At 40.5% G+C, this 14,604-nt stretch overlaps 1 protein-coding gene across 2 annotated transcripts in view; it reads right to left on the bottom strand.

Moving 5' to 3' along the window:
* The window catches only part of RADX (RPA1 related single stranded DNA binding protein, X-linked), a 123,045-nt gene that overhangs the window by 29,100 nt on the left and 79,341 nt on the right, over positions 1 to 14,604 (bottom strand). For both annotated transcript variants that reach the window (XM_030209267.1, XM_030209268.1), the window contains exons 12-13: positions 9,653 to 9,721; positions 3,573 to 3,658 (exon numbers count right to left, since the gene is read on the bottom strand). In XM_030209267.1, the coding sequence (XP_030065127.1) occupies positions 3,573 to 3,658; positions 9,653 to 9,721 (155 nt within the window). The remainder of the gene's footprint in view (positions 1 to 3,572; positions 3,659 to 9,652; positions 9,722 to 14,604) is intronic.

Genomic DNA, 14,604 nt, shown 5'->3' with positions numbered 1-14,604 from the left:
AATTATTTTCTTATGTTATATTTATCTTTAGTCGCTTTCTTGAAATAGCATCTCAATTCATACCATTACAGAATGCAATTTCTAAATATACCAGCTGCCTGTAGTCTACAATTTTCACATGTTTTCTCCTTCATTTTCCACAGGAAATCGGCCTAAATAAATATCTGCAATTATCATGGCATTTTCTGCAGTTTCCCAGAAACTTATGTCACATGATATTCTCTCTGAAACAAGAATATTGTTAATTTGTCCACCAATCTTCTCCTATTTAGTCAAATTTGAGGGACATTTGTTTAGGTTCTGAATCATTGTATGGAAACTGTTACTTACCTAACTTTTCTAGACTTGCAGTTTAATAAATTTAATCATGTCCATGAACATAAAAGGATCTTTTAAGAACTGCACATTCACTGTACACTCTATCTATGTAGAACATGGAAAAGCAACACCACTGATTTAGTCATGTAACCAAAATAATGCAGGTAAATCTAGGGCTAATACTTAAATTATATGTAAATGATTGTCAGCATAAGCCTTTGCAGAGTATACTCAGGGTACAGTTAACACACTACTGTACAGCACACACATTTGATCAGTGGTAATTCAAAACAGTGCCATAATGATATGAACATAGAATATTATTTTGTTAATAGTTTAGGAGTACTTTTACAAAAACACGCTGAAAAATGGCTTGTGGTAGTGTAGGCGCGGGTTTTGGGTGCACGCCGATCCATTTTTTAGTGAGCCTGTAAAAAAGGCCTTTTAAAAATTTTTCCTGAAAATGGACGTGCAGCAAAATGAAAATTGTCGCATGTCCATTTTGGGTCTGAGACCTTACCGCCAGCCATTGGCCTAGCAGTAAAGACTCACGCGGTAACCAAGCGGTAATGACCTACACGCGTCAAATGCATGTACGCCCGAAAATAAAAAAATATTTTTCGGATGCACCAAAAATGAAATTACCACAAGAGCCACGCGGTAACTCCATTTTGGCACGGGTTGGGCACGCGTTTACGCGGCTTATTAAAATTTGTTCGAGTTGAATTTCAACTGATACATCTTGTTCAATGACGCCTGTGAATTGCTGGGTGAGAATTAATTTTTGCATTCTACCAGAGCACAAAGAAAATTATTAAACAATAAACCAGTTTGGAAAATCCTTGTCAACTGCTTACAGCAATAACCTGTTAAAGAAGATAGAAATTTTAGTAAAGAGGAAGAGAGTATTAGGAAATCAGGCTGTTCAAAGTAAACTTTTAATAAAAATTAATAAATTAGGAGCAGCTGCTAATCTCTTTGAGGCAATCTTACCCTTTTCCTGAAATGAACTTGAAAAGTTGTTATATATTTACACTGAACTCCCTCTCATATATATCTGTATATATATAAAAAACTAACCTTCACAACAGTAGCTTCAAATTAGTTAATTCAAAATTCTCCATCTATGGCATATTAACATTTTAACCTCGGTCAGCAAATAAAGAGGATAAAATGAGTTCCTGTTTATCATTACCAAGTTGCATTAAACTGAGAATATAAAAATGTTAGCGCCTCCATGGGGAGGGCAATTTCCAAAGGGTATAATAGGAGTACCTGAGTAAAACAGGCTGTTGAAAACGTGACGCTAATAGTGCACAGTTCACAGTGTACATACCACTACCCTCGTTAAAATGGGGTGTTCCAATGGGTTTAGGCTGGGGGAGAAAAACAGCACTGACACTCATCATTCTCAAAAGTACATGTACTATGTGCATCTGCACTTGTGTGCAAGTGGCCGGGGGGGAGGGGGCATAGGAACCAACTTTTCAAAATGATTGGGGGTTCTAAATTCAACCCAGGCAAGTGTTCCCTGGTCAGAGTATGGAGTTCATTCAATACTGGGGATGCTCGAGTACCCGTACCATCCACACAACTGGCTAATATGGAGGGGGAGGGAACACAAGATTTTAGCTACTGTGTATTTAAATTGGATCTGTACCGAATACCGTATTTTACTATTCGTCCCAATACGAATAATGAAAAATATTATTCAGCTGAATACAAATAATGGGCATTGAGTTTTAACATAAATAATAAAAGCAACATGAAATCAGAGATCAAGTGTTTATTTCAGTAGGATTTAGCGCAGTAGAGCCCTGGATTATTCGTATTCAAATTTAAATCAGTATCAGGCTTATTTTCGAAAGAGAAGGGCACCCATCTTCTGACACAAAACGGGAGATGGGTGTCCTTCTCTCAGGGTCGCCCAAATCGGCATAATCGAAAGCTGATTTTGGGCGCCCTCAACTGCTTTCCGTCGTGGGGACGACCAAAGTTCACGGGGGCGTGTCGGCAGCGTAGCAAAGGCAGGACTGGGGGGTGCTTAAGAGATGGGCGTCCTTGGCTGATAATGGAAAAAAGAAGGGCGTCCCTGATGAGCACTTGGCCGACTTTACTTGGTCCATTTTTTCTTGCGACCAAGCCTCAAAAAGGTTCCCAAACTGACCAGATGACCACCGGGGGGAATCGGGGATGACCTCCCCTTACTCCCCCAGTGGTTACCAACCCCCTCCCACCCTAAAAAAAACAAACTTAATTTTTTTGCCAGCCTCAAATGTCATACCCAGCTCCATGACAGCAGTATGCAGGTCAGTGGAGCAGTTTTAGTGGGTGCAGTGCACTTCAGGCAGGTGAACCCAGGCCCATCCCCCCCACCTGTTACACTTGTGGTGGTAAATATGAGCCCTTCAAAACCCACCAGAAACCCACAGTACCCATATGTAAGTGCCCCCCTTCACCCCTTAGGGCTATGGTAGTGGTGTACATTTGTGGGGAGTGGGTTTTTGGGGGGCTCAGCACACAAGGTATGGGAGCTATGCACCTGGGAGCAATTTGTGAAGTCCACTGCACTGCCCCCTAGGGTGCCCGGTTGGTGTCCTGGCATGTCAGGGGGATCAGTGCACTACGAATACTGGATCCTCCGACGACCAAATGGCTTGGATTTGGTCGTTTCTGAGATGGGCGTTCTCGGATTCCATTATCACTGAAAACCGGGGACGACCATCTCTAAGGTCGACCTAAATGTTGAGATTTGGGCGTCCCCAACCGTATTATCGAAACGAAAGATGGACGCCCATCTTGTTTTGATAATATGGGTTTCCATGCCCCTTCCTGGAGCCATCCAGGAAAACTTGGGCGCCCCGTTCGATTATGCCCCTCTATGCGGCCAAATAAAAATAATGTGTTCAGGGCACTATTCGGGTCTGAACCAAATATGAATATTCAAAGGGAAAGAGTCATACAATAGCCCTTTGAAAATGTAGGTTGAATACACATATTAAAAGCTTACAATTACATAGGTTGTTTGAAAATTACTCCCTTATTACATAATATGCATATTACAAGGGCACTACATGTCATTTCAGCTCTAGATTATAATACACCCCAATTTAATAAAATGGAAAAGTTATCAAACAATAAGATACACATTGAAATATTTTTTGCCTTTCAAAATATTCCAAATTTAATTGAAAACTAATTAATAACCCCTATGTTTACCATGCAGTAAATATTAAGAAGAAATGTCAACCTACCTACAACAGTCTGAGAAGAACTTTGCTTTGGTTCACAAATTTCTTCTTTTTGCACAGAAATATCTTCCTGAGATGTACGATAATGACTAATATAAAATAAAACAGGTTTAAAGAAAATGTTAAAGAAAACATAAACTTATGTGAACTTGTTCATCAATGGATTTTAATCAATGACCTTTTCCATTTAGATAAAAGAAAAACTCTCTCAACCTGATTGGCTTGGTATTATCTCAAACATGTGAAGGATTAACAGTGCCAGGAAATGGATACAGGAAAGTGGTTTGATAAAAACACCATTAGCTGACAATAAACCCTGTGCAAAAATGCAGATCCATCAACCATGCAGTTTAATGAAAAAATAAAGGAAGTGTCAAATCTCTTAGGCCAATATTCAACAACATTTATATTGCCAGCATGGGGGTTAACCATATTAAGTGCTTTGTTTTTAAAATTTGTCACTGATGAATGGATAATTTTGCCCATAGATATGAAAATAAATAGATAGATATACAACCAAAATATATCCATATAAACTGAGAAGTCAGGGGTCAAAAGTAATGGGATAGCAACTACATTCAGCTGCGATTTTTTATTCATGTAAGTGGACCACAAATAAAGTGATCTTAATTTTAAAGAGAACTTATCCATTTCAGTTTGTACAGCACATTTAGCAGTTCAATTAATATGAGCCGCTGAATACTGCCCCCTTGTTTATTTTTAATCTAAAAGATAAATGTATTATTACATGAGAATTTTTCTTTTTTTTCTATGTGCACTAATGTGCACGTACAGCTGCTTAATGTTTAGTATTCATATTTATTTCTTAAAAGGTTTGTACACTAAAATGAGGAAGAATGAACACCTCATAGTTACATAAAAAAATACAAGCAATTTAAGAAACTATGGTAAGGTTTTGCAGTTACCACATGGTAATTGACTTCAAAACATCTGTTATTTGGGAGGAGGGGAGGAGTAGTGCATGGAATAAACAGAACACCTGAGGTAAGTCTGGTAGCGCTTTAGAAATGTTGAGTAGAAGTAGTAGTGATTTACCATGCCCCTTTTTTCTTCAGGATCAGCCCCGGGTCCCGCTGACATCATCAGCACAGGACCAGTGTCAGAGGTAAAAGCCAGCAGCTCCCTGTAGCATTTGGAGGAGGAAAGGAGTAGTGCCTGGAGTGAGCAGAACACCTGAGGTGCTTTATCGTGGCCCCTTGTTTCTCCAGGATCAGCCTCAGGTCCCACTGATATCCATCACAGGACCAGTGTCAGAAGTAAAAGCAGTTGCTTCCCATGTCTGTCTCAATAGTAGTCTATGAACTTTTCCTCCAGGAATTTGTCCAAACCTTTTTTTAAACCCAGATACACTAACTGCTATTACCACATTCTCCAGCAAAGAGTTCCAGAGCTTAACTATTCTTTGAGTGAAAAAATATTTCCTCCTATTTGTTTTAAAAGTATTTCCATGTAACTTCCTCGAGTGTCCCCTAGTCTTTGTAATTTTGGTTGCTCTTCTTTGAACCTTTTTTAATTCTGTTATATCTTTTTTGTGATACGGCGACCAGAACTGAACGCAATACTCAAGGTGTGGATGCACCATGGAGCGATACAAAGGCATTATAGTATTTTCGGTCTTATTCACCATCCCTTTCCTAATAATTCCTAGCACGCTGTTTGCTTTTTTGGCTGCCATCGCACACTGAGCAGAAGATTTCAGCGTATTATCTACACCACCACCCAGATTTTCTTTCTTGAGTGCCGACTCCAAGGTGGACCCTAGCATCAGGTAACTATGATTCGGATTATTCTTTCCAATGTGCATCACCTTGCATTTGTCCACATTAAATTTCATCTGCCATTTGGATGCTCAGTCTTCCAGTTTCCTAAGGTCTTCCTGCAATATTTCAAAGTCTGCACGTGTTTTAACAACCTTGAATAGTTTTGTATCATCTGAAAATTTAATCACCTCACTTGTCTTTCCGATTTCCATATCATTTATAAATATGTTAAATAGCACTGGTCCCAGTACATATCCCTGCAGAACTCCACTGTTCACCCTTCTCCATTGAGAGAAATGACCATTTAACCCTACCTTCTGTTTTCTGTCCAATAACCAATTCCTAATCCACACCAGAACCTTGCCTCCTATCCCATGACTCTTTAATTTTCTCAGGAGTCTCTCATGAGGAACTTTATCAAAGCTTTCTGAAAATCTAGATACACTACATCAACCGGCTCACCTTTATCCACATGTTTATTCAGGCCTTCAAAGAAATGAAGCAAATTGGTGAGGCAAGACTTCCCTTGGCTGAACCCATGCTGACTCTGTCCCATTAAACCATGTTTGTCTACGCATCCTGTAATTTTATTCTTTTTACTAGTTTCCACTATTTTGCCCAGCATCAACGTCAGGCTTACTGGTCTTTAATTTCCCGGATCACCCCCTAGAACCTTTAAAAAAAAAAAAATCGGCGTCACATTGGCCACCCTCCAATCTTCAGGTACTATGGACAATTTTAACAACAGGTTACATATTACTAACAGTAGATCAGCAATTTCATACTTGAGTTCTTTGAGTACCCTTGGATATATGCCAACTGGCTCCTCTTTATCCACATGTTTATCCAAACCTTCAAAAAATATAGCAGATTGGTAAGGCAAGATTTCCTTTGGCTAAATCCATGTTGGCTTTGCCCCAGTAAACCATAACTATAAATACGTTTAACAACTTTGTACTTAAAATAGTTTCTACCATTTTGCCTGGCACTGACATCAGATTCACTAAGAGCAATTAAGTTTCCAAGAAGACAAACCACCACTCCTCCTGTCTGTACAAGACATAGTGTAAATCAAACATGAAAAAAGTGGAGGAAAAAAGACTTCACTGAACAACCCACGCTCCTCACAACATATAGAGTTAGGGCATACAACCATCACTGGCCAAAAAACCATCAAAATAAGAAAAACAGAGTGAAGTGCTATAGTCATGCAAACAGAAAATACTTATTAGGTTGCAGATTCTTCAATACAAAAATTTAAAAAATTCTTCTCTGTCATGTTGCCAAATCGTCCTCTGCAGTCTGACAGGGAAACCCTGTTTCACATTTCTACATCAGGGAAAGTAACTCCTGTATCCAGGCCGTCACACCCTTCAAAACTGAAAACTGAGATCAGATTCACCAGCTTTGCACTTTCCCAGATCATCCCTGGAACCTTTCTTAAAAACTGGCATTATGTTGGCCACCCTCCAATCTCTAGAAATGAGATCTGAATGTATGGACTGATATCCATGTCACAGCTCTGCAAATCTCCTCCATACAGGCTGACCTTTTGGGTTGTGAATGCAGCTATGGCTCTGACATAATGAGCCCTGACCTGGTATTCTAAGGTCAGATCTGCTTAAACATGAGTAAAGGACATGTACTTTGCTAGCCAAATGGATAGTGTATGTTTGGTAACAGAAGTCCCAGGCTTACTGGGATCAAAAGAAATGAAAAACTAGGTGGACTTCCTAAGAGCTTCAGTTCACGTCAAGTAGAAGACTATGGCTTATTTGTAATTCAAAACGTGGAAAACTACTCTCTTGTTGAAAATTGTTGCATTGGATGGATCAATCACTAGGGTTTGGAGATCAATAACTCTGCGTGCTGAAGTGACTGGCACCAAAAATACAACCTTCCAGATCAGAAATGTTAGTTCAAAGTAATTCAGTGACTCAAAGGAAGGTTTCATCAGCTGAGTTAGAACACCACTGAAGTCCCAAGACACAGTGGGCGGCTTGATGAGAGGTTTCAATGGAAGCAAACCTATATAAAGCAAATAACTAAAGGCTCCTACATACTGATTATAACAGCCAACTGCACTTAACTGAATCCTAATTGAGTTAGTCTTTAAAACTGACTCAGAGATGAAGAAGATATTCAAGCAACAGTAAAAATGATCTGGGGCCTTTCTGTTACACCAGGTAGCAAACTTCTTCCACTTAAAACCATAACACCATCTAGTGGAGTGTCTCAGAAATCACAAAGATCTGCAATACGCTACTAGGTAGATTAAAGGCAGCTGCGGTTACCTTATCAACATCCAAACTGTGAGGGAGAAGGAAAGAAATTGTGATGCAACACTGTCACTTGAGCCTAAATGATCAATGTTGGATTATTCCCTGATCTGATGGGTCTTCTTAAGGATTACTTCTGAAGGAGTGAAAATTAGACTTGTTTTGGCTAATAGGAGTGTGATGGTATGAGCAAGCACCCGTGCCCTAAACCTTTAAAATGCATGGCCAGACACAATCTAAAGGCAGCAAAAATCTTTATTTGTATAATTCAGTTTTGTGTTTTGAAATAAGCATGTCTTCATTCACAAACTGTCAGCTCAAATTGAAACAAAGAAGCTTGGGGTCAAATACCAAAAGGGGATCTATTTACCTACTATACCAAACAAAAACCAACAAAAGTGGAGAAACTACATCCGGTACGTGGAAAAAAGTAGCGAGATCAACACGACACTTCCAAAACACTGTGGAGGCGAGTAATCAAAATGCTTTATTAAATACCAAAAAATGAGTTCACAAGGTTCCTCAGTACTCTCTGGCAATGTACAAAAGTAACCTGTCCCAACTTACAGGCTATAAAACTGTAAGCCTCTCCTTAGCAGGCCTGGGATCTATCCTGGAGGCTACTTCTTCCCTCTGGGCCTTCCTGCTTTGAAACATATTTTACTTTTTAGCTGCTTCTTCTGAACCAAAGCTTTGACTCATCTTTCTAAACTATATACTTACTAAAATGGTTTGGAATTTAAGGAGGCCAAAGATCCTTCCTATACACTCCATTACAAGGAGGCCATGAGAACCACAGTCCCCTGGTCCTGTTTGAGTATTAGGAGAGTCTTTGCCAAGAGTGGAATAAGAAGCTATGCATACAGAACATCCTCCCTCCAATTTAGCAGGAGGGCATCAGAGGCTAGTCTATTATTGCAGAGCATAATCGAGCTAACTTTATTTTCTAAGGAGGCGTTCATTGGGAGCGTGTCTCTCTTGCAAAAAATTATCTTCACTATCCCTGAGCCCAGAAACCACTCATGGGGATGGAGTATACAGCTCAGCTGGTCTGCCAGAACATTACCTTCTCCCCAGTGGCGTACCAAGGGTGGGGCGGTGGTCCGCCCAGGGTGCACTCTCCAGGAGGGATGCAGGGAGCAGCTGCACGGCTGTCAGCTCCGCTGGTTCCCTGCTCTCTCTGCTGTTACTTTGTGCTCTGAGGCAGAGAGAGAAGGGAACCAGCAGAGCCGACAGCAGCATGGCTACCCCCAGCTCCCACAGGTAGGAAGACTGCACCTGGGAGGGAGGGGGACCTGTAGGTGATGTGCGGCCGGGGGGGGGGGGGGGAATGCTGCATGTGGGGGGGGGGGGGGGGGAGGGTGCAGCGGCGAACTGCCAAGAACACCAATGCTTTCCCCTCCAAGTAAATGGATCCAAGAGTTATCCCATGAGAGATGGCCTAGTTCCACATCCTGACAGTTTCTAAACACTGAGGGTAAGACCCAGTTTCACCCTGCCTGTTGATGTAGTACATGACTACTTGGTTGTCAGCTGCTCTCTGAAAACCCTCACAGTACTGCAGGAAACTGATCTGATGGGCTTTTTCTTCATCAGACCAAAGATCTCCAGTGTGAAACCCATCCACATGGGCTCCCCAACCCAGTTTGGATGTATCTGTAATGAGGATGTTTTGCACAGGACAACTGAAGAAAACTGGCCAACAGTATTTTCTGTTGTTGCCCAACCATTTGGGATTCTGCTCCTGAGGAACTGCTCAGATTAGTTACATTTTACAACATAGTAAAAGCCCCCTAAACACAGAAAATAATCAAATGGTATAATGGCCCAAAATGGGGAAAAAAAATCATTGATATAACAGGATATATTAATCTTGTTCCTTTAAGAAATGATACAATAATTTATTTAAAAGTTCTGACTCGCAATAATGGAAAGAAAAAAAATTGCAATTTGATGTATTTGGAACTTATTTTGGCTATTACAAAGAAATTTGATTTTTACAGAATTCAGCTGTATCACATACCTTAGTTTTTGAATTGCAGAACGTGTGAGATATCGAGGCAAGGGCATATTCAGAACAGGACAGTCTTTCCTGAAAACATGTTTAAGATATTAGTAAAGTTGTTAATAAACTGCTGTAGTGGTCATTTGAATAATATTTTTATTAATAAGGCAAGTAAGAGGCAGAAATATTTTTGCATAGCCAAAAACAAATGCAACAGTGACTAGATCAGAATGTAGAAAGAAAATGCTCATTCTGTGAAGTGTGGGACAGGAAAACAAAGTCCTGATTGAGGGGGTCTTTTACTAAGCCAGGGTAGCGTTTTTAGCTCACACTAATGATTAGCACGCGCTAAACGCAAAAAAAGCCCATATATTCCTATGAGTGTCTCTAGCGTGTACTAATCATTAGCGTGAACTAAAAACGCGACTGTGGCTTAGTAAAAGACTCCCTGAATGAGATGTGGGATTTTCATGGCAGACTCCACTGTTGTCTGAATTGTAAAGCATCAACAGCATAAACTCAAAAATCATTAAACTTCTGGATACATAATGGCTTTGTGAGTTCATGGAGGAGTGGCCTAGTGGTTAGGGTGGTGGACTTTGGTCCTGGGGAACTGAGGAACTGAGTTTAATTCCCACTTCAGGCACAGGCAGCTCCTTGTGACATCGCCCCATGTCAGCCGCATTGAGCCTGCCATGAGTGGGAAAGCGCAGGGTACAAATGTAACAAAAATAAAATAGATACCATTGGAGATTCTACATGGAATGTTGCTACTATTGGAGATTCTACATGGAATGTTGCTATTCCACTAGCAACATTCCATGTAGAAGGCTGCGCAGGCTTCTGTTTCTGTGAGTCTGACGTCCTGCACGTACGTGCAGGACGTCAGACTCACAGAAGCAGAAGCCTGCGCGGCCACATTGGTGATCTGCAAGGGCCGACTTCTACATGGAATGTTGCTAGTGGAATAGCAACATTCCATGTAGAATCTCAAATAGTAGCAACATTCCATGTAGAATCTCAAATAGTAGCAACAGTGGAGGAGTGGCCTAGTGGTTAGGGTGGTGGACTTTGGTCCTGGGGAACTGAGGAACTGAGTTCGATTCCCGGCACAGGCAGCTCCTTGTGACTCTGGGCAAGTCACTTAACCCTCCATTGCCTGCCGCATTGAGCCTGCCATGAGTGGGAAAGTGCGGGGTACAAATGTAAATTAAATAAATAAAACATTTGCTATAATTAATTTCATATCATGGATTTTGTGTGCTGCATCTATAACTGCCAAAATCAGTAAACAAGAATGATTAAACAAATATCTTTAAACACACATTGCTATCTAGAAAGTCTCAAAATACAAGCTTGGCTGTTTCCTGCTCTTTCGTTTAGGACTTATTCTCAAATATCACTCCTTAACAGGATGTGTACAAAAATCATTTTGGTTAGTTTCTGGGGCACATTAATTTGTAGGTTAACACTCAAAACGATATTCGTGTGTGTTATAAAGGAACATTAACAAATGCACATCCCTATTTTATTTGTATGCCTTTTATAATATCAATAGGGCTTCTGAATTTAGGTCTTAACCAAAAACTGCCCTCCCTTCTTTTGAAAAACAGCACTTCCTCTAGCACACTCTCATCCCTCCCCTGACTTAACTTGTATCCTCTGCTCAATGTTATGAATTATTAGGAAAAAAATGAAGCAAAACAGAGAACATATATGGCCTCCGAATTGCTTTGTAGTGAAAGGCAAAACATAGTGGGAATGACCAAACAACAGAGGAAGGTGATCCAGTACAAGAATGCCCTTTTTATTGTGGTGAAATACACAAATCTCTGGTGAAAAAGTACATCTTTGCACACTGTGTGCAATTCTGGTTGCTGCATCTCAAAAAAGATGTAGCAAAATTAGAAAAGGTACTAAGAGGGGTGATGAAATAATAAAGGGGACGGAATGCCTCCCCTATAAGGACAGACTACAGAGGCTAAGACTATTCAAGCTTGGACAAGAAAAGGCTATGGGGAGATATGGTATAGGGTCTATAAAATGAGCAGAATGAACAAATCAGAATAGGCGACACCCTGAAGTTACCAAGCAGTACATTTAAAATAAACTGAAGAAAATATTTTTTCACCGACTGTGTAATTAAGCTCAGGAATTTTTTTACGGGATGATTTAATAAAAGCAGTTAGTGTAGCTGGGTTTAAAAAATAATAAATTCCAGGAAGAATGTCCTGAATCTACCTTCCTAAATCTATGGGATGAGGAGAGCTGTAAAAACACTGAGCAAAATAGCACCAGAGAAGATGAAAATCACCACAGGAAAACAATACATCCGTGGTTCAACCAGAAGCTATTGCAGATGAAAACAAAACTTGTAGAAGACTTCAGAGGAAATGGATTTGCAACAAATCAGACGAAAACAGAATGGTACACAATGATCCAAAAGTACAAATCCGATATCAGGAAAGCCAAAGCAAAGTACTATGAAGAAAAGGTAGAGGGTCATTAACTAAACTATAAAAAACTTTCTGGGATGGTAAATGGTCTCCTGGACACACAGGATCTGACAGCGGACAACAGACAACATCCCTCGGCCCAAGAGCTGGCCAACTACTTTGAACAGAAAATCTCCACCATCAAAAAATGTCTACCTACCCCTACGAATGACACAGATTACCTAGACATGAGAAGAAGCACGGAGGACTCTCTGCTAGCAGACAGAACATGGACAACCTCCTCACCTCTATCCACCGACATGGTTAAACATTTTGTGAATAGATATGTTAAATCACAGTGCCTACTTCCAAATCTGTCCAAACTTCCTGATAATGAACACCCCAGATGCATTCATACAATGCCTAACGAGATACATCACAACCATATTACACCATGGCCAATTCCCAAAAGAGAAAGGAGGCATCATCCTAGCCCCCATCCCCCAAAATAGCAAAATCATGCAAGATATTGTATCCAACTACAGACCTGCAACTTCCATCCCCCTACTCACCAAGGTAAAGGAAGGCACTGCTGCAACTCAACTCATGGAATATATGACACACTTTTCCATACTGCACAGTTCTCAATTGGGCTTCCGCCCAAACCACAATGCAGAAACCATTCTAACATCTCTGGTATCAGAGCTAAGAAAAGAGATCAGCACAGGCCGCAGGGTCATGATCCTCCAATTCAACATGTCATCAGCATTTGACCTGGCAGACCATGGGCTGTTATTAAACAAGCTAGACAACATAGGCATAGGGGGTAGGGGGCAAGGTTCTATCCTAGTTTGAGGGATTCTTGAGCAGCAGATCCTACAAAGTGAAGATACCAGGGTCCCTAGTAGCAGAATGGATTCAAGAATGTGGAGTGCCACAAGGCTCCCCCATCTATCCATAATTATTTAATATTCTGATGGCCCCCTTGGGCCACAAACTAGAAGATAATGGTTTTAAAATATACATCTACATAGATGATGTAACCATATGCATCCCTTTGCTGACAACATCAAGGCTGCATTAAGAGATATCAAATGGGCAAAGAGAAAGGAGGGGAAGATCCCGCAACAAAGGACCTTCACAGTGTCCAAACATCAGGTCAATGCAAAAATAGGAAGAACATTCATTTGAGAAAGATAGAGAGGAAAGGGGAAACAGGGGTGGTATGATACAGACGTTCAAATATTTGAAAGGTATTAATCCGCAAACGAACCTTTTCCGTAGATGGGAAGGCAATAGAATTAGAGGAGATGAAATGAGATTGAAGGGGGGCAGACTCAAGAAAAATGTCAGGAAGTATTTTTTCACGGAGAGAGTGGTGGATACTTGGAATGCCCTCCCGCGGGAGGTGGTGGAGATGAAAACGGTAACAGAATTCAAACATGCGTGGGATAAACATAAAGGAATCCTATTCAGAAGGAATGGATCCTCAGAAGCTTAGTGGAGATTGGGTGGCAGAGCCGGTTGTGGGAGGCGGGGCTAGTGCTAGGCAGACTTCTACGTTCTGTGCCCTGAAATTGACAGATACAAATCAAGGTAAGGTATACACAAAAAGTAGCACATATGAGTTTATCTTGTTGGGCAGACTGGATGGACTGTGCAGGTCTTTTTCTGCCATCATCTACTATGTTACTATGATAAGACAAACAGTTGTCACATCTATGAAATACCAATACTATACAACTCAGGTGGTTGTTGCAGATACAGAAATAGGAGCAAGCCAGTTATTACAGGTAAATAGTGACTGCTACAACTACACAACAGAGGTGATGGCAGCAGGAGCAACATAGGTAGATGTTGCAGGAGAGCTAGATCTGCAGCTGACACAGGGGAGCCCATACAGGCAGCCACCGCCACAGGGGAGCCATCTAGATGACTGCTGCAATTCCACAATACAGGCAGCTGCCGCTACAGGGGAGCAACCCAGAGAAGTGCTGTAGTCAATGTGTGCAAGCTGTTCCTGATGTGGCAAAGGCTATGCAAGCTCAAAGTACAATGTTTTTACAACTGAAATCTAGAGTGCTTGTTCTTGGAGCTACTTTCTTTCTTCAACTTCCATGCAAAATATTTGGTATCACACGATAATGATGATTCTATTTTAGTTGTTCCTGACAACTTGGAGAAGATTATTTCTGAACGGGTTAGAATTCTTTTTCTTTAATGACTAGCGAATATGGTAACAGATTATACAGCGGGATGGAGCTGAATACAATAAAGATTTTTTTCTCTTGTTTTCTCAATTTCAATTTTGATAGTATCTCCACCTCTCCAGATAAAGTGGACTAAGAATAATAATGGTTATATTTTTCATTATTTTATATTATGTGTCATTTATTATCTTTCCAGCATTGTTAATTCTTTGCTTTTGTGAGAACTGTATGAAAATGTTTGGAAACAAAAAAAAAAAAACTACACCACAAAAAAATACAAGTTTGCCTTAGGCAATATAGAAATTAACTTTAAGCAAAAGGTGAA

This window comes from Microcaecilia unicolor, chromosome 7, assembly GCF_901765095.1.
Source record: "Microcaecilia unicolor chromosome 7, aMicUni1.1, whole genome shotgun sequence".
In the NCBI taxonomy this organism is placed as follows: domain Eukaryota; kingdom Metazoa; phylum Chordata; class Amphibia; order Gymnophiona; family Siphonopidae; genus Microcaecilia; species Microcaecilia unicolor.
Note: the sequence above shows the minus strand (reverse complement) of the source record. Positions and strands in the feature narration are given on the sequence as shown.